General features: G+C 37.1%; 2 protein-coding genes across 2 annotated transcripts; both read left to right on the top strand.

Moving 5' to 3' along the window:
* The first annotated feature begins 1060 nt into the window (after nt 1-1060).
* On the top strand, nt 1061-14631 carry LOC129379310 (adhesion G-protein coupled receptor G5-like). The gene is made up of 14 exons (XM_055060024.1): nt 1061-1131; nt 4404-4528; nt 4607-4793; nt 4883-5027; nt 6534-6647; nt 7802-7927; nt 8066-8111; nt 8213-8304; nt 10079-10194; nt 10492-10760; nt 10834-10930; nt 11132-11261; nt 12085-12241; nt 12474-14631. The coding sequence occupies exons 2-14, from the start codon at nt 4405-4407 to the stop codon at nt 12566-12568; spliced, it is 1698 nt and encodes a 565-aa protein (XP_054915999.1). The 5' UTR covers nt 1061-1131; nt 4404; the 3' UTR covers nt 12569-14631.
* A 483-nt stretch (nt 14632-15114) lies between these two features.
* LOC129379343 (adhesion G-protein coupled receptor G2-like) lies at nt 15115-25422 on the top strand. The gene is made up of 14 exons (XM_055060073.1): nt 15115-15189; nt 18249-18358; nt 18473-18536; nt 18724-18865; nt 18985-19098; nt 20119-20241; nt 20352-20397; nt 20477-20568; nt 21478-21593; nt 21812-22080; nt 22163-22253; nt 22381-22510; nt 23437-23593; nt 24048-25422. The coding sequence occupies exons 1-14, from the start codon at nt 15182-15184 to the stop codon at nt 24149-24151; spliced, it is 1566 nt and encodes a 521-aa protein (XP_054916048.1). The 5' UTR covers nt 15115-15181; the 3' UTR covers nt 24152-25422.
* The last annotated feature ends 1472 nt before the right edge of the window (nt 25423-26894 follow it).

Here is a 26894-nt window from a genome sequence, read left to right as displayed (position 1 = left end):
ATGGAGACATAAACTCTTTAACTTCATCTCCACAGGAGAAAAAGACTCAGGGAGAAATTGACTTGTCATTCAGAGACTTGCAACAGCATGTGAATCAGGAACATGTCTGACTCACATGTTCCACACAGAGACTCTGAACATTGAGGTGCTGTAAATCATGAACGATGGTAAATGTGATTTTCTGTTCTCTGTCTTGGTCCTCATGGTTGCTTGTCCTTACAAACAAAAACTTTTTTTTTTTTGTATGTTTTTGCGCTGCAGAAAGTAAACGTGCCACTTCTTGTGGTTCTCTCAAAGTGATAACAATAGACGTTGGGTTTCTGAAGGAATTGGTCAGTGGGATACATTTCTTTTACTTTAATTAATTTAAGACCTTAGTATTTAAGACAAGAGTGAACAAGTTGTCTCTGGGAGACAGATGGTCCATATTGTCCAGTTCTTTTTCCAAGAGAATGACAAAAAAAAAGAACACGTTCTGCTCATTTGTTGAAAATGAGTTTGTTTTTGCATTTCCAATTCTGCAATCTGTCCTGGCCCCTGTCATTTTCATCCAATGGGAGAAAAGGTTGTCATCGGCATGGCTTTGTTAATAAATTATAGTCCGCTTGCAAAGAAGCAAAATTTGAAAGCAAACTGCACCAAGCAAAAATAACACAGTCCGCTACTGGTTCAGACCAAACAAACGGAGCAGAAGACCTTCCTGAAGCAGCCGTTGCAGCTCTCTTCAGTTCCACAGAAGGATCTCAGCTCTCAGCAGCATCAGAGTTTCATGTGAGGCTTCGTTCCCTGAAGTCAGCAACCTGTAGCTCTAATGTTTAAATCAGAGCTATAGTCAAACCTCACATAGGTTTATTTATCCCGGCCCAATAATTTGATCTCTTCCTCCTTTCAATAAGTTTTTTTTTATTGTGATTTGTTATGAATGCACGTCAGCAGATTTCATGACAGATGAGCAGAGAACACAGATGGTTATCTGTTTGTCTGCTTCCTCTTTCTCCTAAACGAAGAATGATTTACTTCTTTAACTTGCTTCCTATCACATTTCATCTGCCTGCTGCATTGGTTTCGTTACATCAGATTTGCTCTGGACTCTTTTCACGAAAAACACCAAGGACTCCACAACATACAGAGGTAGGCTACTATTATATTTTTCTCCAAACTTCTTAGTATGCGCTAGTAACAGAACTAAACAAATATTTAATACGCTTTAACTGTTACAATAAATACTCAACATTATGCTTCAGCGATCGTTGGACCAGAAATGCCGAACAGTCGAGGCAGGAAGTTGTTGATAAAAAGTTTTGTAACAAGAAAGATAAAAAACAACTTAGAATTATTTGAGGAAAACAGGGAGAACCAGGAGTCGAGTCCATGAATGGAGACTGGGAGCCTTGAATGATGACAGAATCCATGAAGTAATAACTGAAGGAGAGGCGGTTCACTACTGGGAGCTTGATTACTGCACAGTGGATTGGTACTAAATAGAAAACAGTGTGCATCTGTGAGGAGAGTCCAGAGGACAGGGGGAGAAAGAGAGATGTGGCTCAGAGGCGAAGAACTGAAATCTAAATGGAATAAAGAACAACTAAGAATAGACTCATCCAAAGTATCCTGGTTAAAAACCAGCCACCTGTTCTAAGCTTTGCTTCATACCGAGGGTCTGGATGTTTGGATGGAGAAATGATTGGAGGCATGGGCTTTGTTGAAGTTTGAACTGATTAGATCATAATGGATAGAGCAGGTGCCAGATATGTGGAGGCTTTAGTCCTCGTCGCGGTGGTCCTGGGATCAATTTCTGACCTTGGGATCTTTACCACATATCTCCATCAGGAGTTCCAACAACTAGTCAAAGATTCTTTGCCCTACAAAGAACTTTTACATACCTAGTCAACAGTCGCAATCATGAAAAATGGTTGCACATCAGCATAAACGTCTGACATAAAAACTTTGAAATGATGATCTTGGAATCTGTAGTTGTTTAGAAATGTACACAAATTGTGTAAATCTCCGTCTCTCTTGCACACTGAGTTTTCTGAACTGGACTTTCCTCTTATTTTGTCATAATTAACCTGGTGTTTGCCATCAGTCAAGAAATTTCTTCTGCTGTCAAAGAAATGTTATTAGACTAGTTATGCCACTTTACCCAGTTCCATCCTCCACCTACTCCTTATCAACTGAGTCCATACATAACAGCCGCCACCTCCAAACATATGGGCTTCGTTAACGATTTTGACTTGTTCTACAACTGTGGCAGCTTTGTAGATTACAAAAGCCAAATTAAAGAACCGTCCTGTTCATCACATGCCTATGTATTTGCATCCCTCTGCGTTACCATGAACTCCTCTTTGTTTTCAATTTAACCTGAAGCTTCCTCTGGAACTAGTTACTTCCCCTGCTGGTTTTGTGTTGATGCCATCATCAGATATTTACTGTACTTCTCAATGTCCATTATCTTGCTATTTCCATTTAGATCCACATAAATCTGACATAAATCCAAACCAAGCACAGTAGAAAACGGTTTGCCTCTTCCCATCAACAACACCTGAACAGAATCACACTTAAATAACTCAAGCCAATAACCATCTTAAATAACCCAACCCCCTTCAGACACACTCAGAACTGAAAACTAGTGGGGATGAACACGGAAAAGATAAATACACTCTTTTTATTGTTAATGCAAAATGCATTATGCACTTTTTGTCTCTACTCATCTGACAAGCTGAAATATAAGCAATGTTGCTGGATTTTTTCCCCACAATTAATGTTAAATACACACTTATTGTGTATTTAACACAATGCAGTGAATCAGCTGCACTTTTTCTCTTTCAAACTGAGTAGTCTTAAGTAAATGTTGCTGATTCATGGAGAAAATGATATTAGAAAATTATTTTAAGGCTTAGAACAGTAAAACAGTGGTTTTGATTACACAGTCATATAATGCTGGAGATGTAATGGTTTGTACAGATAAATCATTAAATATGAACAGATTCACTACAGTATTTCAATTCTGGGGAGGGAAGGTGACTGGAAAACAAATGATGACACATTTGGAAAATAATTGAGAAACACTGGTTTAAGGACACGTTACTCAAAGAGCTCCATGTACACACAATAAATTCATAAGGACAATTTAAGACAATCTTTAACAAGGGAAGTGTCTCTAAATCAGACACTTCAAAACTCATTCTCATTTTGGGCCATATCAAAAACCTGAATGTTCTTAAAGGGCTGGTTGTGCCAGAATATATTGATGAAACCAATAAATTGTTAAATTATCAATAAATAGTTGTTATTCCATGATTTTGTGATTGTTTTAGTGGGTACATTTTTTTTCAATCAAAATTGTATATTTTGTGTTACCAATTTAGAAATTAAGAAGGAATTAGGAATAGAAAATGTTTATGATATTTGCTCTAATGAATGATTCTAAATGTGACTTTTTATTACTTGTATTAGTTACGGACTATAACTTGACATCAAGTTAGGTTGCAGTCACTTAAACTCAATGTTTTTGACACATTTTGAGAAAATTTTTGTCATTACAATCAGAAAAACAAAATGTGGAGATTTGTTGATTTTGTATGAATTACACAGACTTCTGAAAAACTGAAAGAACTTGGAGTTTGGTGTCGAAAGAATCACATAAAAAGCTATGGCGGGCCAGATTTTTATGGCCCACCATAAAAATCTGGCGGGCCAGATTTTATGGCCCGCCAGATTTGCTTTAACCTGAGTTTGACACATGTGCCCTAAATACTTGGTGGAATCTTGCTTTGTTCAATATGATGAAACTTTCAAATGTAAATAAAATACCTCACTGATCATTTGTTCCTCAATTTTGTCTCTTTGAACCCTGATGGGTTTAGCCAGTTTGTTTGCTAGCATTGTTATTGCATTTCAGGCAATAAGTATTTATCTTCTGTAAAAGAAGGAATTGAAGTTTTTTTTTTTTTTTTTTTTTGGTTTGCATTTTAATATGTTTCAAATATTGAAATATGCTTACTGGGCTCTATGAAAAATATGCACCATGGTGCATTTTTTATTTATTTTTTTTTGTCAATTAATCATAAGAATAATCAATTACAAATATAGTTGCACTGCTAGTTAATAAAGTAGGTCCTATTTATTGTTGTTTCTATACTGTCCCATCGTCCAATATGAAAGACATTGCCTCCTTGTCTGATGATGGTTTGGATGTGTCTGATATATTATATTTTCTCTGTTGCTGGCTTCTACACAGCTTTCAATTACTTGTTTGTTTTAATGTCAAATAAAGACTCCTACAGGAACTGACTTCTACAATGTTTGAAAAGCTTTTGTATTATATATAATAGAAGTGGGAGCTTGTGGGAAATGGATATTTCTGAAAGCCAAGCTTTTTACTGATTATCTTCACTTAACAGGATGAAGTTCTGGCTCTCCTGGTTGGGAATGTTTTGCTTCACGCTCCATTATACTGCAAGTGCTAAAAAATGTGTGAAAGTTTACTGTGACAAACCCGAAAGTGCTTGTAACACGACTTCTCCCGGTAAGTTGCATTATGTCACTTATATAAATTTGAACATGTTTTATCCAAAAAACTAATATGTGATCATTTACTCTGCAGAATATAGAGGGAATAAATGCTGCTTGGAACATGTGAGCAATTGTCTGAGAAATGCAACGGCAAATAGAAACACGAATGGGAATGGAAATGGAAACAAGAATGGGAATGGGAATGGAAACGGAAATGGAAATGGAAACGGGAATGGGAATCCAAATGGAAACGGGAATGGGAATCGCTGCAACCTTCAGTAAGCACTGTTTTCCATATCAGATCATTCAAATGTTCTTGTCTACTGTATCAGTAAGGCTGAAAGATAAATATTCTTTTTTCTGAAAGAGCAATTAAGACCTTGGAGGAAATTTTGCTGGAAATACAACTAAACCAAACATCATGCATCCCTGCAGGCCCTTTTATGGCCATCCTACATAGACCACCCAGGTCTAATGGCAACGGCTTTAACATGTTCCTCAGTGACACTGAGGTGAGGCAAATTCTCTGAATCTGTCATTATGGAAGGGGTAGGGTTGACTGATATTAAACACATTTATCTTTCAAATCATAAAACATGCTTAAACACACAATATTTGTCAAACAGACAAAACCGAGAGTGAAATTTGTAACACGTTTGCCAGTTCTGCTTGTTCTGTCTCTGCAATAATTTTTGCCCAAATGTGTCAATCAGGTCAATAGATGGTTTGTTTTAAAACACAAAAGTTGCATCACACAAGTTTTTCCAAAAGGCTCTAAAGTTTTAGCACATTAAAGTGTTTCATTTTATATGAACTGATGACTCATTGCAAGAAAGAAAAATAACAGGTGATGCATTTGGGCCTTACTGTAGAGAAACTCAATAAGGAACAGGTTTGATTGTAGCCCTCCTGAAAGAGCTATCATATGGAGGAAATGTATTCAATATGGAACTTTATTTTCACCTTCTGATTTCTGTGGATCTTATTGTTGAAAACCCCCCAAAAATAATCCGTGTCTCCTTTTGGAAACACGGATTCCAAAAGGAATCCGTGTTTCCAAAACATCTCAGCTTAAACATCTCAGCTCTTTTTCACAGAAAAGTCTCGTTGCCTTTGTTAAGTTTTAACTGTCATCACAGATGACTATACTTCTTACCTTTGAATGTACAATACAAGTGGTTCTAGTGTAAAACAAACTTCACTTCCTCCATATAACATCTCTTTCAGGAGGGCTAAAATCAACCTTTTGACCATTTATCTATGGACATGGTCAAAAGGTTGGATTTGCATGTCTCATGTATGATTGACCCACTTTTTCCAGGTGATTAATTAATCAATCAATCAAATTTCATTTGTATAGCACATTTCAGTGATAACGCAACACACAAATTTGGTGCACAAGTCCATCTTCATCACATGATCAAAATTATAAATACAAGTTTGAATACACATGTTCAGGCATTTTCAATGGAGAAGCTCAAGGTTCTACAAGACCAAGGCCTTTTAAATTTGTATTTGAGGTCCTTATTAGTTACAGATGGTGAAAATACCCAGACACTGTGAGTCCAGAGAACTTAGGGAAGACCTCAGCAACAGAGCTGTATATTATGGTGATTTAACAATTATTCATTGTGGTTGATTTGACAATGTGTGTTTCACTGTCACTTCTGCTACTACTTTAGAAAAAATAAATAAATGCAAAATTACAAAAGAAGGAATGCCTCCAAATTCTTCAACTAATTTTAGTCAGTAGGAATTACATTAGAACTTGAACACAACTGTGCATTTAACACCCATTTCAGCAACTTTGTCAAGAGGAAAGTAGATGAATATCAGAAACTTGTTTATTGCAACATGGAGATGCAACCTGGCAGAGGTGAATTAATCAGCCTCTGTATGAAATGAGGATATTGTGTTGTGGATTTTTTTAAAATTTACATAATTGCAAATTATAATTTTAGTCATTAAAATTTGTTCTGATGTCATCGTAACTATTTCCATGTTCTGCATCGGTGCAGGGTTCTGTAGATGAGGATCTGCCCGGCCGAAAATTGCGAGCTCACCTGCCTAAAGAGCTGAAACTTGGACCGGATCATACAGTCGCATTCTGGTCGGTTCAGCTTCCAGATGAGGTCAGAGACATTACAGCTCTCATACCACTTCCTGAAGACTAACAAAACACAACAGCAACAGTTGTGGGTAATAAAAGGTTTTGCATGGAAGATCTTTATAAATATGCTCACTGTAATTGGTATAGTTATAGACCTAAATATTTAAGTTTTACAAGGGACTTTTACACTTTGAACACTTAAAAGAATATATTTTGAAATTTGATCAACAAATGTTTTATTAATCTGTGAAAAAAAAAGAAGAATCTCCTCTGGCTCCTCCCAGCAGTCCTTCAGCCAAGTACAGAAATCAAAAACAAGCAGTCAGAGCCACAAGGGTCAGTAACACTTGTTTGAAGGGGCGTGCATAAGATACTATCACAGACATGACATAACACCAGTCAAAATGACACTTTTAAAGCTTTCTTAATAGAACTTTGCATTAATAGGGTCATAATTGACCAAATAATACAAAGTTGACACTTTTAATGGACTGCAATTTTTAGTGTCATTCGGTCATTATTCACTGAATGACACTTCATGACAATAGTTGCAAACATTCACAAAGACTCCTTCATGTTCATGACAGATGTCATGTCAGTCGTATGCAAACCCCTTCAATTAAAGCGTTACCAGGGGAACCTTGGTGCTGCAGAAAGAGAGGAGAATCTCCTGAAGTCACTGGGAAGTTTTCACAGTTAGTGAAATTGTGGAACAGGTTCATCAGTATGTCGGATCAGAGATTAACAAAACACATTATCTGCTGGGACCTGTCTAATAGGCATATTTGAGGAGGTTGATTTTCTGCATATCTATAGAAATAAGTTGAGAAGTAATATTGACCAGATTAAATTATTTTTATTATTTTTATTTTAAAGCTCATAAGCATAAATAGGCCAGCGACATTTTACATTAACCACTTATAAACTTAAATTATGAGTGAAAGGCTTGATATTGTCTTTCTGTGCGTCTTTGAATATGTTTGTGTGTCCAACACAAAATAAAATGAAGTAAACTCTAACAAACTGTCATAACTAACTCATGTAGTAGTGATAGATGATAACGAGCAATGTAAAAGGACTACCGCCTGTGCTGTTAGTGTAATGGTAGCAGCTTAAAATAGAGATTAAGTATCAATATCGGTTCTGGACATCCATTAATTGTCATTTGTCTTACAGGAGGATTGGAAAGGCTTAAAGGACCTGTATGAGCACAGACTCATTGGTCTGAGTGTCCGTGGGATGAATGTTTCTGGACTTACGGAACTCATCGAGATCACAATCACAATCACTGCAAACATAAGCGTAACTGTGCTTTCTCTCTTTGATTGAATTGTAGCTATTGGAAGCTGATGTAGTTACCATATCATACTTAAACTGAAAAGACTTCATCGTGAATGTTGTGACAACAAGGGACCATCTAAAACAGATGTTGTGTTATAGGAACTGGTGAACGTCACATGTGTGTACCTAAACACCACAGAAAATGGTGACTAGCAGCATAAAAGATTATTAATTATTTACTTAGTAACTGACTGATGAGTCGTAATCACAGACCTAACAGCTCTTTCTTTGTTTCTGACCTACCAGATACCATTCCAAGACATTGTGACAATACGGACTATAATGGGACTCACGTCACCTGTTACTCCAGTCATCTCACGTACTTTGGTGTGCTTCTGGTGAGAATGAGGTTTCTGTTCTTAGGATTTCTTCAGCATGATGAAATTAAAATTAGGGTGTATTCTATTTTTCTAAAGACAACCAAGATTTAATTTATGCACTTCACTTCAACAAACAGCAGAGTATGCATTTTGCTGATGGAGTGGAAAATAAATCTGGGTAGCATCAGCATAAAAATGGAAAGCAATGCCAAGAATGGGACCCAGAGGAAAAGAGAAGAGGTCCAAAAATAGATTGTTGAGGTACTCCGCACATGAGAGGTCTGGAGAAGACTCAGCAGAACCAACATGGACTGACCTGAACCATTCCAAAGCTCTCCCATCTATTCTAGGTCAATTTTCCTGAAAGGAAAATCTGATGGTTCACTGTATCAAAGGCAACTGATAGGTTTTACAGAACCAAAACAATACAGTGACCACAATCTGTTGCTAATTTAAAACAATTAAGAATGCTGATTCGTTACTGTAAGGGTTCTTAAACCCAGACTGGAACAATTCATGGATGCTGTTTTCATCTAAGAATGATTTCAACAGACCATATACAATTTTCTCAAAGATTTCAGAGAGAAAAGGGAGCAAAGAGATTGGCTTGATCAAGTATGTAGGAGTCTAGACCAAGCTTCTTGATCATCTCTGTCATGATGGAATGTTTAACCCATTCGCCAAACTCTAAATATCTACACACATCCAGAAGAATTTTCTCACAAACAGATTCAGTTGCACTTTAATAAATGTGGAAAAGATTATCAATCAGATAAAAAGCACTTGTATTCATGATAATACACCAGCTTTTTTTCACTGAGATAGTAAGACTTTTCACACTTTAAGTTCATCACATTTCAACTTAAAAAATCAAATCAGCGATTATTATTATTATTATTATTATTATTATTATTATTATTATTATTATTATTATTATTATTATTATTATTATTATTATTATTATTATTATTATCATCATCATTTAGTTCCCCAATTCAAAAACAGGCTGATCCAAAACTAAAAGCACATTGTAAATGAAAGGCTTGAACTCACCATAAATCTGCTTATCAAAGCAAATTTCCTCAGGAAAAAGCTGCACATACCCAAAGATGCCAGAAGGTGGCACCATTTAGCCAGAAAAGATATTTTCTGTCTGGCTAAATGGCAGGAAGATGGAGGACAAATATATCTAACTGACTATATGTGTCACAATTTCTCAGTTTATTAAAAGTTAATCAGTAATGATGAAGCCAATAATGATGTTTTGTTGATTGTGTTAGGTAGATATGAAAAAATGTACGTTGTTGATTGGTTTGTGTAGTTGTTAATCAAAAGTGGTTGGATTCATATAACAGAAAACTTAAAAAACGGAGATCTTTGACAACATGTGTTTGCTGGTCTCATGATGTAAGTTACCACTGCATAAAGAAAACGCCCTCTACTTTCAGGCACAGAAGAGCTAAGCACCATCACAGGCGATGGTGCTTAGCTCCGAACACACAAAAAATATCTACGTATATCAAAGATACAAATATAAACATTTTTATTTTGTGGTTTCTTTAAGCAATTTATTTTGATTGAAACATTGTGGACATTGTGGTATTGTTATCAAGAGCAAGAACCAGTTCAATGAGTCAATCTCTTCAAATGCACTTCTTCCTGTTTTAAAACCTGTACCAAAAAAAAGAAGATAATAAAGCAGTGGGTTAAGTTTATGTTGTCAGGAAGCAGACTTATGCCCGAAAAAAACAAAAATGCTATAAATGAACGTAACGGTAGTTTTTTTCCACAGGTGTCTGCAGACGTCTCACCCAAAGACGCTGAGATCTTGTCCTACATCACCTACATCGGCTGTGGTATATCTCTGTTTGCTCTGGTCGTCACTGTTTTGTTCTTCAGCACATCCAGGTACTGTGTTCCTGAATGGTTGATTACATTCCTACCAGCATTCATATCATTTTATTCTTTATCTGATCAGACTTTTTCTTTCCCTTTTTTGACTTGTTGCAGATGTCATTTCATACAACCAGTTATCTATTGTTTTACTTTCCATCTACTTCAATCACAATGCAAATTCTGTTTTAGTCATTGATTCTTTTTCTTCTTCTTCTTCCTTTCATTGTCCACTTTATGTGAATACACACTATGACATAGAAACTGATTCAAAATTTCTCACTTTCTGAAAATCTGCTCTGTGTCTGACAGAAAGCTCAGAGCAGATGATTCCAAGAAGATCCACATCAGCCTGGCAGCGGCTCTGATCCTCCTCAACGTTCACTTCCTGTCCAGTGAGGCGGCGGCAGCATCGTTCTCCACTGAGCTTTGTGTCTATGTGGCTCTTCTTCTTCACTACTCCCTGCTGGCCTCTTTCACCTGGATGGCCTTGGAGGGCTTCCACCTCTACCTCCTCCTGGTCAAAGTCTTCAACGTCTACGTGAGGAGATACCTGCTGAAGCTCAGCGTGGTGGGATGGGGTGAGTGGCATCGTCTGAATTTGAAAGTTAATGGCTGCAGCTTTAAGCTAAGGTACCAGTTGTTGTGTTTCAGGTCTTCCGGCGGTCATTGTGTCTGTGGTTGTGATCATCGACAAGAACTTGTATGGCCGTACTCCTGTGATGTCATCTAGACCCAATGAAACTGAAATGTAAAGTAAACGTCTGAAGCACAGTGTCTAATCCAGCGATAAATTTGTTGTTTGAAAAATAATTTCCATGTACTTTGTGTGTTCTTTAACTTAAGATATGCATTTTATCCATCAACATATTATTACATGTTTTTCCATCCACTTGATGTTCATATTTACAGAATTGAATTTCTTCTGTGACTGTGCTTCTTTTCTGTGTAGATGCTATATAACCGATGACAGAGTGAAGCTGGGGACCACACTGGGACTGTTCAGCATTATGTTCCTCTTTAATGTCATCATGTTTGGAGTGACAATCAAATGGTTTGTGAGCACCCACTTTACCAAACAGGTAATTGTTACATAACAGCAGAAGTGATAAATTATTTTTTTTTTACAATACCAACACAAGAGTGTTGAGTTTCAACTCAACAATTAGTCTGCAGCGATTTGTCCCAGCCTGCTGTGTTCTGATGCAGTTGCAGCAGAGGACAGTGGTATTATTGTTGTCATTACTAGCTAACCTAAGATCCAGTCAGGACCAAGACCAGAGTGCTATGCTACATGACACAACACCATGCGAAACATAATCAATATGAGAAGCACCATTCTCAATATTTTAACCACATTTGTTCATTTTAGCTTGTGCATCAAGTTAAGCAAACATGAAGAGACCTCTGCAAAATTATCTGTTTCTCTGATTTTACATTTTATAGTTTAGGTTTGAGTAAAACAAACATTGTTCTTTTATTCCATGGCGAACTGACACCATGTCTCCAAAATTCCAAGCAAAAATTATTATATTTATTTGCAGAAAATGAGAAATGGTCAAAATAATGAAAAAGATGCAGTGCTTTCTGACCTCAAATAAAGCAAAGAAAACATTCATATTCATTTAGAAACAACTATAAAAAAATGTCAACTTAGGAAGAGTTCAGAAATCAATATTTGGAGAATAACCATGAGATTCAGTACAGCTGGAATATTTGTTTTTTTTTATTGGCCATTCTAACCTCAGACATTGGGATGGTCTGGTGAATTCGACATCGAACCATTTTAGCCAGGAAAAAATACACAGACGGATAGATGGATGGATTTATTGATTGATTGTTACTCATCTTTCGACTGAGTATAATAACCAGCTATGTTTGTTTGCTCAACGTTTGGTCAACCAGCATGGACAGAGAGAGCGCCGTGTGGCCCAGAAAGAAATTGTGACCGTGCTGGTTCTCATGGTTCTGCTGGGCCTGTCCTGGGGGCTGATCTTCTTCTCTTTGGGCCAGCTTCCTGCCCCCGGCCTCTACGCCTTCTGCATCCTGAACTCTCTGCAAGGTTTGAACTTATTGCAGTGGCTTTGCTCTGTTATGGCCAACACATAACAGCACACAGCAGTGACCTTCCAATAGAATAGTCTTCAAAGACTGAATGTCACTCACTGTTTATAACTTTTATATGGGAGTGAATAAAATGGGATTTTAGTTGATTCATTTTTAGAGTAAAAATGTACTGAATGCAGTCACTATTTTGTATCTGAACATATTTTTTACTCATTTTTGTTTTGCAGGTTTCTTCATCTTCATTTACTTTATGCTGCATTTGAAGAATTCAGGAGCCCAATCTGCCACTCCGAGCCCTGCAACGCAGGTTGAAAGCTCCTGATCTCTAGTGGGACCTCACTCAGAGAGACATTCAGCCATGAATCATTGGTCTTTTGTTGCCTTAAAGAAATGTTTCAGAAAGTCAAACAGATCTACGCATCAGACAAATGTAACACACAAAATGCAACATTTCGATCAAAGAGTTTCTTCTATCCATCCATTTTCTTCCGCTTGTTCCAAGATGGAGTTGGTTGTTAGGGCCACCGAAACAAATCGTCCCAACACCAAGTCCAAATTACAGACCCAGCTCTGACACAGAGACCTAAAGAACATATGAAGGGCCCAGTACTCGAAGTAACACTCTCAGAAAACCCCAAGGGTGAATACCTTCTCTAAGTTAACAAAACCCATCTAAACTTGTCTTTATACTGTTTTATTTGTTGTTGTTGAGACAGAGACAGTGTAGGACATTTAATTAACTCTTTGAAAGGAGAGATGCATGATACAGGCTTAAAGCACAGAATGCTACTTTCCACCTGCAGTCTCTGGTCAGGCTCATCTAATCAGTCTGATTTGACAGATTATGAAAAGCCAGTTTAAGTCCAGCCAGATTTTGATCAATTGTTTGAAAATGTCTGATCTGTAATTATTCAGATCTCAGCTAAAAGTAAGAAAACTAAACCACAACCAAACAGACAATTCATGAAACAATTGATTTTCCTTCATCAATAATGAGTACTGATCTGTTTATTTAATAGCCATGTTGTTGTTTTTTTTGCCATATGTGTTTTATATAGAACATGTGTGGCAAACTATTCCAATGACCGGGCCTGTCGCCATGACAAAACCTGTCCCAATAATTATCGCAAAAAATGATTTTATTGTTGTTTTGAAACCATTTTCAACTGATATGTTGATAGTGGCATAATAATGCAAGTTGGCACTCTCAAAGAAATTTTAAATATATATTAAAACACAACAACCATAATCAAATGGCAACATGGACATTAAAAACCACACACAAACAAAACCATAAACACAATTGATTGTCATGTTTCTGTAAACAAATTGAAAAATACTGCAGTAATCATCTGAATGAAAACTATTGAGCCTGCTTTAATTGATCATGCAATTAATTGATTTATTGCTCATTGACTGGTTTCTGCCTTCTCGGCACAAGAGAAGGCAGTTTTATCAAAAGCAGTCTCTAGAGGTCGCTCTTGTGATTCTAGTCCTGTTATCTGATCTCAGAAGAAGCAAAACCTTCTTAAAGGTGGAGTAACAACCAGGAATTGTCTGCATAAAATGTCAGATTTTCAAACTTTAAAAATGATTCTTAGAGTAATTTTAACTGGATCCTTCACAACCCTGTGATGGCTGCAGACATTAAATGTTCTTGTTAAGGGTGACTCAGCTGGTTACAGGCAGCAGCTCCTGTTCACACACCAGGTCAGGCTGCAGGTCATTTTCAGTGAAAATGAACTTTCACTTCAACAGTTCATTTTGTGTTTACTTGTGTTATCTTTGTCTAATATTTACATTTGTTTGACCATCAAAAAGTCTTGATGTCTTCACCGAATGTTAGATAAAAAAAGAGCAAACTGGATGATATAAATCATTTTTCCTGAAGTTTTGAAATACTGTCCTTAAACTCTTCAAAGAAAATGATGCTTTAGTGAGTGTTTATTTGTCCTCGGCTGATTTTTCACTACAATTCAATTTTTTAATGCTTTTTACTCCTTTAAGCTTATGGATGTAATCTAGGTTATTATTTTGCTTATTGCCTTTGCCTCCTAACTGTGTCATTCGTTTAACTGATAGAGTCATTTTTAGAATATTTGCTCGAAAAATCATCAGCATCTCTTGTGATTGAAATCCATGGTGAATTGTTCACAATGATGACTTTCTCTGTTCTGTATATTGATGTAATGTGCATGCATTTGTATTCCTCAACAATTATAAATACATCATTGAATGACTCCGCCTCTTGTCACTTGACTCTAAAAATGTTTTGGCTTCAGAAACTCAGTCAAATATGGAGAGCAATTTCAGCCAAAATTAAACAAGTGAATAAAAAAATAAATCAGTGAATAAAAACAAGTGAATAAAAAAATAAATCAGTAATTGACTTTGTCATTCCTATTTATGTTTATTCATTTATACATTCACTTATTTTATTTATTTATTCCTGCATTTACTGCTTCTGTCCTTTTTCATTTCCTTATTTTTCTTATTCATTTATACTTTTCTGTTCTACTTGAAAATAAATAAATAAATAGTAATAAAGAAGCCAATTACTTATTTATTCCCCTATTTATTCATTTAATTTTGGCTGAAATGGCTCTCCATAGATATGTGTCTCAACAGTGTTGTACAGATGAGAATAAAACCATTTGCACATGAAATTAAAAGCATACAGCTCTAATCAAATGAGATTTCCACTGAGAGAACTCTTTCTGGATTTGAACACAAACTATCAGGGACTAAATGTCATAGTTTGGTTTCCTCTTTGCCACTCATTCAAATGTTTCTCTGGGTTTCTGTTTTTTTTCCACTAACAACTTCCTACAGAAGTATTAATTCCGCCTAACTTTTGCTCTGCTCTGCTTCCTGCTGTCACATTGGTTGCACTCTGGTATCATTTCACATAAAACTGTCACAATATCTCGGCGACATGCAGAGGTAAGGCTGTGAAGTTTCTTAATGTTCAGCTACAGGGACCCTTCTGGTTGAATTGATGGAGAAATCTGACCTGAACTGTGCTTGTTGTTCATTGATCTGCATAGGAAAGTTCTGTGGTGATGCAGAGGCTTTAATTTGAAACATGAAAACTTGCAGCTATGTCTGTTGGAAGGCCGTGAAACTATTTTGAAATATTTCTCCTACTTTCAGCAGAGAAGCTAGAAAGCATGTTGAATTGTAAGCTTAGGAGATCTGACTGGTAATGTTGAGTAAAGTGACGGAGCTTATTGAAGACAGAGAAATCAGGTTTACACTTGGCTGAGATCTCTGTGTGTGTGAATGTGTGTGTGTGTTTTGCTTGTTAAATTAAACCTCAACTTGATGAAATCATTTCCAAAATCTCTATTTTTACCCCCTTGGTGATTGATTCTGCTACATATTTGAAGAACAACAGTGGCATCGTAACACTGCAAAGGTTTTTTTCAATAAGTACGGTTTTGAAACAGTTTTTAACATTTCTAATATTCATTAGCATAGTTTGCGTTGCTAACTGTAAACCTCATGCTCTGTGTGGAGAACAGAAAGCCTCTCCTTCATCCTGAGAAAGGCTGAAGTTTTAAATCCATTAGAGCTGTAGAGTACAACGAACAGCAGGGTGAATAATATTATATTTTATCTCTGTGTAAATTTGGAACATGTTTGGTCATTTGAATGACCAAACATTCATTGGCTTCCCTATCACAGCAGGTGTATTTCCTGGTTGTTTGAGGGATCTTGTTTCTGGTAGCAGCAGCAAATGAACAGATCTCACAACATTTAAAAATAGATTTCCTGTAATTCACATGTGTCAAACTCAAGGCCCGCCATAGCTTTTTATGTGGCCCTCCACAGACTAGACTAAACACTAAGTGTGATTAAATATTATATTATCAATCACATCAATGCAGTTTTTTATCTGTTTACTGCCAATTTATATAAATAAATCCCTCCAGTTTCTTCAGAATTTAGTTGAGATATGATTATAGTCCATGATTTATACAGCGAGTAAATGAACAATCGCATTTATTATTAGTTCCTGAAGGGACTGAAAAGATCTTCAATAATATTATGTAATTTTAAGAATTCATTGACATATTAACAGTTTGTGAACAGGTTTTATCAACACATTCTGGCACAAAAGGCCCTTTAAGAGCCTTCATTTGACACGCCTGCTGTAATTGCCTCTCCAATATGGTCGATTCCCAGCAGTCAAGGGCTGGTCACACTCTGTGGTGTTTGCTTTTCTCTGTGCCAGAAAGTCATCATGACAAGTCTGTAACCGAAGTCTGATATGTCGGTTATAACATGACGTGAAACTCAAAGAAGTTGATTTTACGTAATGCTACCCCTTTAATGAGTCAGCCATTTCTGCTGTAAATATCTGAAGAGCTTCAGCAAAAAACTGGATGGAACTAAAAAATCTCCTACCAGCAGATTCTTGTCAAGCCTCCAACTTTTGTAAAAAAAAAAAAAAAAAAAAAAAGAAAGCACCTTGTGTGGTTGAAATGGTTCCTGGACAAATTTCATCAGGCTTTACAAGCTTCACAACCGATCAGTTTGAGTAATGGGACAACTATTCTGTCTGCAGGGTGTTAACACCTGCTGTTCAATGTGGGTAAGACAAAAGCAAGAGGTTGTTTTTTTTTGCACTCTCAAAAACTATCAGAGATCCATATGTTGCTTATTACTGCTCTAGGTGCACAAGTTGAGTTTGTCACTAATTATGAATATCTTGGCTTTATTGTAGATAAACAGCTCATGTTCATTTGTCATGATCATCATGGATCCTGTCTCTCGCTCAAAGCCAGAAGAAAATTGGTCAACATTCTTATCACTCCTGGATTATGGAGATGCCTTATATATGACTGCATTGAGCAAATGTCTTCAGTCCATTGTGCTGTAAAGTTTGCTCATCTGACTCTTTCTGCTGCTTCTCAATAAAATATCAGAATGGAATACTTGTTAAACAGAATAGTTGAAATTGAGATTATGAGGCCATTCCTGTAAAGTCAGCTCAGTCTGCCATGGCCATCTGGATTTGGAGAAGAAATAAAACTGATTTTAAGATGTTTGACTTTCTGGCACGAGTCAACAGATAAGTGTTATGTGAAGAGCAGGCGGCAGCAGAAAAAAAAAAGAAAAATACTACCAAGTATTTTTACTGTAGTTTCTAGTGCAAATATCTCAGTGAACTTGATGTGAGACAAAATTGCTTTAGATGGAACTTTCCAGCAAGATATAGAGGAAAAGTATTAATGATCAATCTTTAATACTGATTTTAAAAAGCACCAGTTCCACCAGCAAATTATTTCATCGTAAACATGGAGAAAACATCTTGTTAAAAGTGAAATAATTTGTGAGAGGAACCATTTTTTAACAGTATTAAGAAATCATTGACTAACAATAAATTGCCCTCTTGCTTTCTTGTGATTTTCAAGTTTTGACTATTACTATGGCATATAAAAATTTAATTCAAAAATCAGAAATTAAATATGATGTAGCTCATGTTACAGTGATAAAAAGCTTCAAACTGGGCTTTGTTCAGTGGAATAGTCCTTAACTACTCTGACAATCCAGAAGCTGACTTTAGCATTGATGAATCGTGGAGCAAACTCACAAAACCCGACTTGAAGTCTGTACCAAAATACCCAGAATGTTATTCAAAAAAAAAAAGAAAGAAAGAAAGAGACAGACAAATTTAAGAATTTGAACTTCTGAAAGCACCGAATTTTATAATTGGAAACATGTAGGAATCCTGATTGCTGATTTCCAACCGAACAGACAGTCTGCCTGTCTTCCTCATTGGTTTATGTTTCTTTTTTTAATCTTTTGGATTTCGTTTTTAGCTCAATCTCTTCGGAGAAATCCAAGAATGAATTTTGGGATCGAAACTTAACAGATATAGAATTTTCTTCAGGGTTTCCTGTTTCTCTGTGTATTTGGGACAGAACCTGCTCAGTGACTCTTTGTCTAGCAGACACAGCTCTTGAGTTAAACCAGAACATCTGTGTTTTTAACAGAAGGACATTCTGGCTCGTCCTGCTGGTGGGATTTTACACCATGGACAGTGTGACCCAAGTAAACTGTAAACATTGTTGGGGTGACTGCGCCAACTTTACAAAAGGATCAGGTTGGTTGCAACACTATATTGTTCCAAATGATTACTTTGACTGGACCACTTGTTATCTGTGGCTATTTATGTCCACACTTTATTTCATGCATCTTACAATTATCAACTTTACAGTTGCGAAAACTGAATGCTGCATGAAAAAGTACAGCAAAGGGATAACAAAGTGGAACATTTTCAAGTAAGTATTTTCAGTCCATGTCATGGGCAGAGTCAGTGAGTGTGTTTAGATCAGATAGTGTGTGTGTAGATCAGATAGTGTGTGTGTAGATCAGATAGTGTGTGTGTAGATCAGATAGTGTGTGTGTGGATCAGATAGTGTATCTCTGAGCGGACTATCTTTATATCCTCTCTTCCTTTGCAACCAGGGAAACTGAAATACTCGAAAGCATTCTGGAGGAAACGGAAGTGAACCAGACCACAAACATTTCTGTTCCGTGTTTAGTGGCCCTCTTACAGAAGCCGCCTAGCGACTCCAGGAGTATTGAGATATACGCCAACAGCACTCAGGTGAACATGTCTGTGTGTGTTCTTAACGGACAGATTCACGGACAGCTGCATGGACGCAGTCTGTTGGAATATTGAGCCTTCAGTGTTTCTCTTGTTGCTGTTTCTGCTTCTGGTTGCAGGCGACATCAGACGTAGAAGTGTCTAACAGATCGGTGAGAGTTCAGCTGCCGGCAGAGCTACATGCTGGACTGAACAGTAACATTGTGTTCTGCATGATCCAGATGTCAGACAATGTGAGACTCGCCTTTTACATCACTGACAAACATGCACAAATGCATTTTTACATTTATGGTGTTTTCACCCAAAAATTGGCAGCTAAATTTGCAACATTTGCTACATTTTCAGCTGCTGTGTTCACTGCACTGTGTCAAACCAACCCAGAGTTTCTCAACCCTGGTCTCCAGAGCACACTGACCTGCATGACTGATGTTCCCCTGCTTCAACAAACTCCATTCAGATGACTGCAATTCAGCAAAACCCTGTTAATTAGCCATCAGTTGAAATCATGTGTGCTGAAGCAGGGGGATGCCTCAAACATGCAGGGCAATGTGCCTCGTCGTCCAGGGTTGAAAAAACATTGAACTAACTAAAACCTTCAAAAAACTGTTCCACCTTTCACCTGTGGGGGCGCTGCACCAAAAACGACACAAAACCACTAAAGACGCTGAGCGCAACCTCCTTCTTCAAAAAATGGCAACAAAAACTGAGCAGCGTGAGATTTGAGCAGTTTTAGGATTTCTCTTTTGTCTTTGTTAAGGCACCACGAGCCGTCTCTCCTGCTAGCGATAGCCTAGCGTGTTTGTTTTGGCTGTATTCACCCAGAATGCCATGCGCTGTAGTCCGCTTACTGCTTATTTAGCAGTCTCCGGTTTGATTGGCATTCACATATGCTTTCACCAGAAAAAGCATTTGCATGTTTTTATTCTTTTTAGTTAAGATAAATATAAGATAGGAGTGCACACAGTGGTTTGGTTCAGATGTAGGGCTCTGATGTGACGTTCAGGAAGTCAGTGCGTTTATGCTTGGGGGAAGGAAGACGTGTCAGTTTACTTCAAATTATATCCTACAATAAGTTTTCACATTATAATAATCTGTTGTTAAACAGAATCTATCTCTGGTATTCTGACCAAAACCCAACAAATACAAATTTCACCTGCAAATGGTGCAAAATGACACACTGTAAATGACTCCTTAACATATGTCATTATTTTGCACAATAACAATTTAAAACAAAAGTTTATTTTATTTTGCAGATTTCCCTGCCAGGCTTGCCGAACCTGTCTGGTAACAGGCTGGTTGGAGTCAGCGTCGGCAGGAATGTCACTGGACTAAAGCAACGCATCAACATCACTATGAGCATGGCATCAACTATAAACGTAACTGATTTTATTCCCCTGCCTTTATCATAAAGCTGCAGGTTATGTGGCAATATGCTGCAGGAAGGAAGATAATAATACCACCTAAAGCATAAATAATGTTGTTACAGGAAACCCGGGAACCCAAGTGTGTGTTCTTAAACATGAAATCTGGCAGTGAGTAGCCACCGGTCGTCTCTGGGTTCGGTTCTGATGTCCTGAAGTCTTCAGTATGACGGGTTTCTCTCTCTCTCAGATGTTAGCACAGAGGGCTGTGAAATGGTGGAACATAATCAGACGTACGTCACCTGTTCCTGTGACCATCTCACATACTTTGGTGTGCTCCTGGTAGGAAATGCTTTTTGTTTTTTAAGTTTATGAACATAGTTTGTGTGTAGACCATAAACGTTTTTAAGATGTAAAGGACGTTGAGCTGAAATGGGCTACACAAATAAAACAGATTGATTGATTGTATACCTTTGTGAATACAGATATTTACTTATTCATCTTCAACAGACCATTGTGTTTGAAAAATGTGAGTGGAGTTAATAAGATGTTTTATATAAAGAATTGCACATACTCCAATGTACCAGTAAGGGGAGCCATTTCACATCAATTAAGTGACGGCTATTAACAGTAGCCGTCACTGTTGAAAGCAGGAAGAGGAAGAGATGCCTCAGTCAATGATCAACATAAAGATAATGGTACCCATGATTCCTTGCACAAATGTCTGATTCATGTTGTTGTTTGTTAAAAATAAATTTCAATTTAATTATGCAAACCTAGATGATTTTATCTAGATGAATGCAGAATGGCAGTTGATCATTATTTCTGATATAGTGCTTGTATAATAAAACAAAAATGGAACCAAAAAATGCAAAGATGGGTTAAAATGATTCAGAACTAAAACCAGAGGAATTTAGATTTTATCAATGTAAAGCTTATATTTTCAACTTTGTTTTTTGTTTGTTTGTTTTTGTTTTTGGGTTTTTTATTTTTTTATTTTAGATTGTTCAATGTAATGTTTTCATAAATACTATGTAATGTAAATGAATACCTCCTTATAAAGGTAGTAAAGCAAATTGTCATTGGGATGTTAGAAACTCAAACTACAAAAATGATGACATAAAATCCTGTATTTTAATGTCAGTGATCTTTGTCACCACTTTGTAAAGTTTATGTCAGCTTAAAATGTTACCATACATTCCACATCAAATGACATACAGCAGAATTACAGAGTATGATTTTTTTCCACAGGTGTCTGCAGACGTCTCACCCAAAGACGCTGAGATCTTGTCCTACATCACCTACATCGGCTGTGGTATCTCTCTGTTTGCTCTGGTCATCACTGTTGGTCTCTTCATCACAAACAGGTACTGTGTTCTTTGAACAACTTCCCGTCTTTTGTCAGTTACTTTTTCATGAATACCTGCTTGGTGAGGTGTGATACTATTAGTGTTGTCAGTCGATTCGTTTATTCTCTGTAGACGGTAAAGACCCTTAATTTAGCAATCATTTGTGTCCTGATTTTTGTAGAACTCAGTATGGCGATGAAATCTGTTCAGCTGTTCTCGTCTTCTGTGTCTGACAGAAAGCTCAGAGCAGATGATTCCAAGAAGATCCACATCAGCCTGGCAGTGGCTCTGATCCTCCTCAACGTTCACTTCCTGTCCAGCCAGGCGGTGGCAGCGTCGTCCTCCACTGAGCTTTGTGTCTATGTGGCTCTTCTTCTTCACTACTCCCTGCTGGCCTCTTTCACCTGGATGGCCTTGGAGGGCTTCCACCTCTACCTCCTCCTGGTCAAAGTCTTTAACGTCTACATGAGGAGATACCTGCTGAAGCTCAGCGTGGTGGGATGGGGTGAGTGACATCATGTGAGTCTGGACGTTAAATGTCTTAATGTCTGCAGGTTTAAGCTAAGGTACCAGTTGTTATGTTTCAGGTCTTCCGGCAGTCTTTGTGTCTTTGGTGGTGATTATAAACAAAGATATATATGGTCGTACATCTGTGGACTCGTTCAATGGGACTGAAGTGTAAGAAAAACAAATGCTAACTGTTTTGCACTTTCAGTCTCCTCAATAGATGTGATTACAGTCTGCTTTTTTATTTTGGATAGAAAATAACTTTTAAAAAAACTCTCTTTGCTCCCTTTTTTTGTAGCTGCTATATAACCAACACCAATGTGAAGATGGTGACCACGGTGGGAGTCGTCGCCTTCGTGTTCTTCTTTAATGTGATCATGCTTGGAGTGGTGATCAAATGGTTCATGGGGCCGTACATTCACAACCAGGTAATTGTCCTGTAGCTACATTAGAACAACCAACAGATTCCCAATGCCTAACAGGTGTTGCCAATGAAAGTTGTTCTCCAACTGTTATCAACATGTAACTTTGTCCGATGAAGTATGATGTAAATAATTATGTTCCCTGAGTATAAAGGTATGGCAGGCTCAAGGTTCTGCTGAAACTCTTATTCTGAAGTTATTGAGTTGCCCTGTCCTGCTGACAGAGTCAACATTCAATAAGCCTACGGCCTAGTCCATACACAACCACATATCTAGAAAGCAAATACATTTTTATGCACGTAGGTCTTGGTAAAAACAGAAAATATAGATGGAGATGCCTTTATTAATGACCAAGGCAGTGAAATGTGATACAGGTTCAATCACACATTATGGATCCAAAGTCATTTCCATTCTCACTGCCAAGTCTCAACAATCACAGCTTGTTGACATGTCAGTGTGTTTTGAAGGGGAATCCTGAAAGTTGGATAAATTTGGTTCATATTCAGCGTTTCATTTGTGATAAACAGAAAATTGCCACCAAAAGACGTGCAGCATTGTGGTGGAGCAGGCTGTCTGTTCAATGAACTTCTTGAACAGTTTTAGTCTTAAATCTTCTGTCTGTAGATGGTGTTTTGCAATCAGAAAGGGAGATCTTAATGAAAACGATCCAGAGGAGCTGTGAAATATAAAGTGACCAATCATCTAGGTGGGATTGGAACGGTGACCTGTTATTGGTTCCTGTTTTAAACCAGATTATCCAACTCAGAGACCCAAGATGATTCCCTCAATACCAACGTAGCACCAAGTCACAGGTTGTTATGTTAGGGCTTCTTCTATTTTTTTGAATTGACTTTAAACTGCTGTGCTTATCTCTCTCTCTCTGTCTCTCTCTCTCTCTCTTTTTCTCTCTGTGTTCATGTTTGGTGAATCAGCGCGTACAGAGTGAACGAAATGGAGCCAAGAATAAAATTTGCACGCTGCTAGTTCTCATGGTTCTGCTAGGCCTGACCTGGGGTCTGATCTTCTTCTCCTTGGGCCAAGTGAACACTCCTGTCCTCTACATCTTCTGCATTGTGAACTGTCTCCAAGGTCAGCATGATCGCTTTACTGCTGGGACGTTCCAGAAAACACATGTACAGTATGAATTAAGGGTGTACCCATACGTTAAGGTAACAGATCGTCTATTTTGGGGGGTCAGAAGTCACAGTGGGCATAATATAACACCACATTCAAATACTTTGCTGCTTATTTGTACTTCTTTTTTTTTTTTTTTTTTTAATTGCCTTCCAGAAGCAGGAAGTTAACGCCCGCTCTGGTTCTCGGGGTTGATAAGTGTTCCAAAGTGAACAAACATGTTCTGTGACCCTCTAGAGTTTATGGAAACACTCATTAGCTTTACTGTACTTCTGTGGCACCATAATTCATTTTTGCGTGTTAATTCTGACACAATTTGGTGGTTTCTTAGTGACTTTTTTATGAGCCTCACCTGCTGCTCACTGTGGACAATCTGAGCTCATTTTCTCTCTTGTTTGTCTTTTTCTAGGTTTCTTCATCTTCTTTTACTTTGCGTTGACTTTGGTGAAAAACACCAAAGACTCAGCTGCCATGCCAACCACTGATACACCGAGTCACTGCCCCAAAACCTGAACCCAGAGCAGGAATTTTATGTTTGGGGGATTTTACTCTCATGCTAATTCAGATCTTGTTTTTAAAACAACAGTGTTATGTAAAATTGACCTCTCTTTTTTTTTTGTTTGCTTTAGATAAGGTTATAATGTTAGTCCTTTATCAAAAACATACATGGAGTGTTTCTTTGATTCTTTCATGCATGTTTGAGAAATCCTTTATTCTCCATGGCAACCATACAGCTGTGCAAAACACTTGGAGGGACTTTTCCTCAGAGCTGCAGTTTCCAAGCTTCCACCTCCAGAAGGATCCCTCCATTCAGCTCCTTCAGACTAGCCAGCAGCAATTAACCAACACCTGGTGGATCTGCACATCTGCTGAGATCATTATAGGATATAATAACACTGGAATTAAATGGTTAATAGAGGAGCCATATTATGACTTCATGAAGATAGAATGTTGGAAAGAGCAGGGCTTTCTTAAAGGAACAGAGGCCCAATTTCCAGGTGTCTATTTACAAAGTCATGTTTCTTTGAAGTCATATGTACAGCATTTTCATTACAACTGAAGGTAACATAGTTATTTTATTGTTTCTATAAAATGTTCAAATGGCTAGAAAACACAAAAGTACTACCCCTTTAGTGTAACATATTGCACCATAGATAGCAAGCCTTCTTCATAGTAACTCCTCCTGACTGATATTAAATTTTGTGGTTAGTCCTGCCATAAACTTCTGTCTTTGGAAAGAGAAACCTGTCATTGCCAAAGGAAAACTTCACATCCCATTACACCCAGTACAGGCTGTAGAGTGTATCATATGCAAATCCCTCATAAACACTCTTTCCTGTAACAGCATAACAGACCAAGTGAAAAACTGAACATTTTATGATCAATATGAGGAACAAACATCTACAACATTGCAATACAAGTGAATGTGTTACATATCTGTTGTGAAACTGCATCAAAAAAGATGATTGTGTAGTTAAAAATCTTTAATTTTGGAAAAAGCAACAAGTTTTAAGTTTCACATAAAAGCCTGTTTATAGCTCATTTCATACCTGCATACTGCATATTCTTTTTTTTTTATTAATAGTGGCATAGAATTATTAGTATTTTGGGATTTTGTGTATATCTGAAGTAGTTTGGTTAGTCTTTACAAGATTTACACATTATCTCTTACATGTATCTGTTATATTTTAAAATTTAGACAGAAAACTGTGCCTCAAGCATAAAGACATAACACAGTCCACAGGAGTGTAAAAATATTATTTGCACTTTCAAATAAAGTATTAGTTCTTCAGCAGGACTTTGGTTTTTGGTGTGTGAAGTGGAACAAATCTGATACACAGTTTCATAGCTGTGAGAGACAATGGGGGTTAATTACTGAACTAACTCACATAATGAGCTAAAAGCTTTCACTGCTCAATTTCTCCACAGTCAGAATCAGATTTTCTGATTCTGTCTGCTTCTGAACCAGTCAGAATATTTTTGCTGTCACCCCAACTAATATTTAGGGTTTTTCTATCATATCACACAGAGAAAAGCAGTGGCGGTCCATTTTTCAGTCATATGTTTCACCACAGTTATTCATACATTCAAAAATGTAATAGCTTTGAGCTAAATTATTTTCCAAATTAAATATTTTGCAGTTACCCTGCTATGTAAGTTTTCCACAAGCAAGTCAAATATTTAGCTTACTTGCAAACTAAACATTTAGGCTGCTAGCTACATATTTAAAGCTAAAGATTTCTATTATTAGTCAATCACACTATATGTTATAAAAATTAAATTTCAGCGTAAACCTGGGTTTTTTTCATTGTTCTCTAAGATTCTGAATCTTCCCTACATTAATTCATGGCCTTGTTCTACAAACTGGTTCACATGCAGTCAGTGTGACAGAAAAACCCTTTACATTCTATCCTGGTCATTTCCACATCATGTCATCATGTTGGATTATGTTCCTGTTGATATTAGCACTGAGCTGCATTGCAAACATTACTCATTCATGAACCTGAGGTAGCGCCATAAAGATTATTTGCATAAAACAGAAGCATAGCAGCATCTCTGAATGTCTCATCTTGTGTCAGCCTCCTCTTCCCTTCATTCTCTTGACTTTAGAGGAATAAGCAGTTCTGGCGTCTGAAAGATGAGGTAAGTTTTTTTTTTATTCTGTTGGATTTTCATAAACACATACAACATAGTAAAAGTAAAAAGAAATATTTGATACTGCATTGTGTCAAATGAAACATTAAGTCATGTTGCCAGTTTCTAGCATTTTGTTCTGCAATGTTTGATCTGTTTTAGCTCACAACCAACTCAAACATGTTTCAGACATTTCTTCAAGATTTTCTTTTCCCAGCATTGCAGCAATCAAATCTTATAATTTCTAGCCAGTTTTTGTATGTTTTCACTAGTGTTTACTATTCATCTATTACTATTTACTATTTATTATGACCTCCTTGCCATGACCACAATATTTTCAGATAGGGACTTTAACTGGCCCACTTTGAGATGTCAGCTTTACTTTCAGTAACAAGTGCATACAACGAAAATCCCTCAAATCACGCATGCATGTAACAGCAGTGGAGAGGGAAAAAAACCCTTTAACAGGAATAAACCTCCAGCAGAACCAGAACCAGGTGCCACGACAGACTGGAGGTTCATGTGAAGAAACTTTATCAACACAATCACACTCACTGTGGTTTTTGGCCAGGCCTTATATGAAGAGAAAGAGAGAGATCTATGTGAGAAGAATTTTAAATAA

The sequence above is a fragment of the Poeciliopsis prolifica genome, unplaced genomic scaffold (genome assembly GCF_027474105.1).
Source record: "Poeciliopsis prolifica strain line A6 unplaced genomic scaffold, Auburn_PproV2 SCAFFOLD057, whole genome shotgun sequence".
NCBI classification, from domain to species: Eukaryota; Metazoa; Chordata; class Actinopteri; order Cyprinodontiformes; family Poeciliidae; genus Poeciliopsis; species Poeciliopsis prolifica.
Note: the sequence above shows the minus strand (reverse complement) of the source record. Positions and strands in the feature narration are given on the sequence as shown.

What these genes read in the sequence shown, in the direction of transcription:
- LOC129379310 (XM_055060024.1), top strand. Translation starts at nt 4,405, where the DNA reads ATGAAGTTCTGGCTCTCCTGGTTGGGAATGTTTTGCTTCACGCTCCAT. An exon ending in GGGAATCGCTGCAACCTTCA is followed by an intron (nt 4,794 to 4,882) that starts GTAAGCACTGTT and finishes TTTTTCTGAAAG; the next exon opens with AGCAATTAAGACCTTGGAGG. An exon ending in CAATCACTGCAAACATAAGC is followed by an intron (nt 7,928 to 8,065) that starts GTAACTGTGCTT and finishes GTTGTGTTATAG; the next exon opens with GAACTGGTGAACGTCACATG.
- LOC129379343 (XM_055060073.1), top strand. An exon ending in TATACGCCAACAGCACTCAG is followed by an intron (nt 18,866 to 18,984) that starts GTGAACATGTCT and finishes TTCTGGTTGCAG; the next exon opens with GCGACATCAGACGTAGAAGT. An exon ending in CATTGTGAACTGTCTCCAAG is followed by an intron (nt 23,594 to 24,047) that starts GTCAGCATGATC and finishes GTCTTTTTCTAG; the next exon opens with GTTTCTTCATCTTCTTTTAC.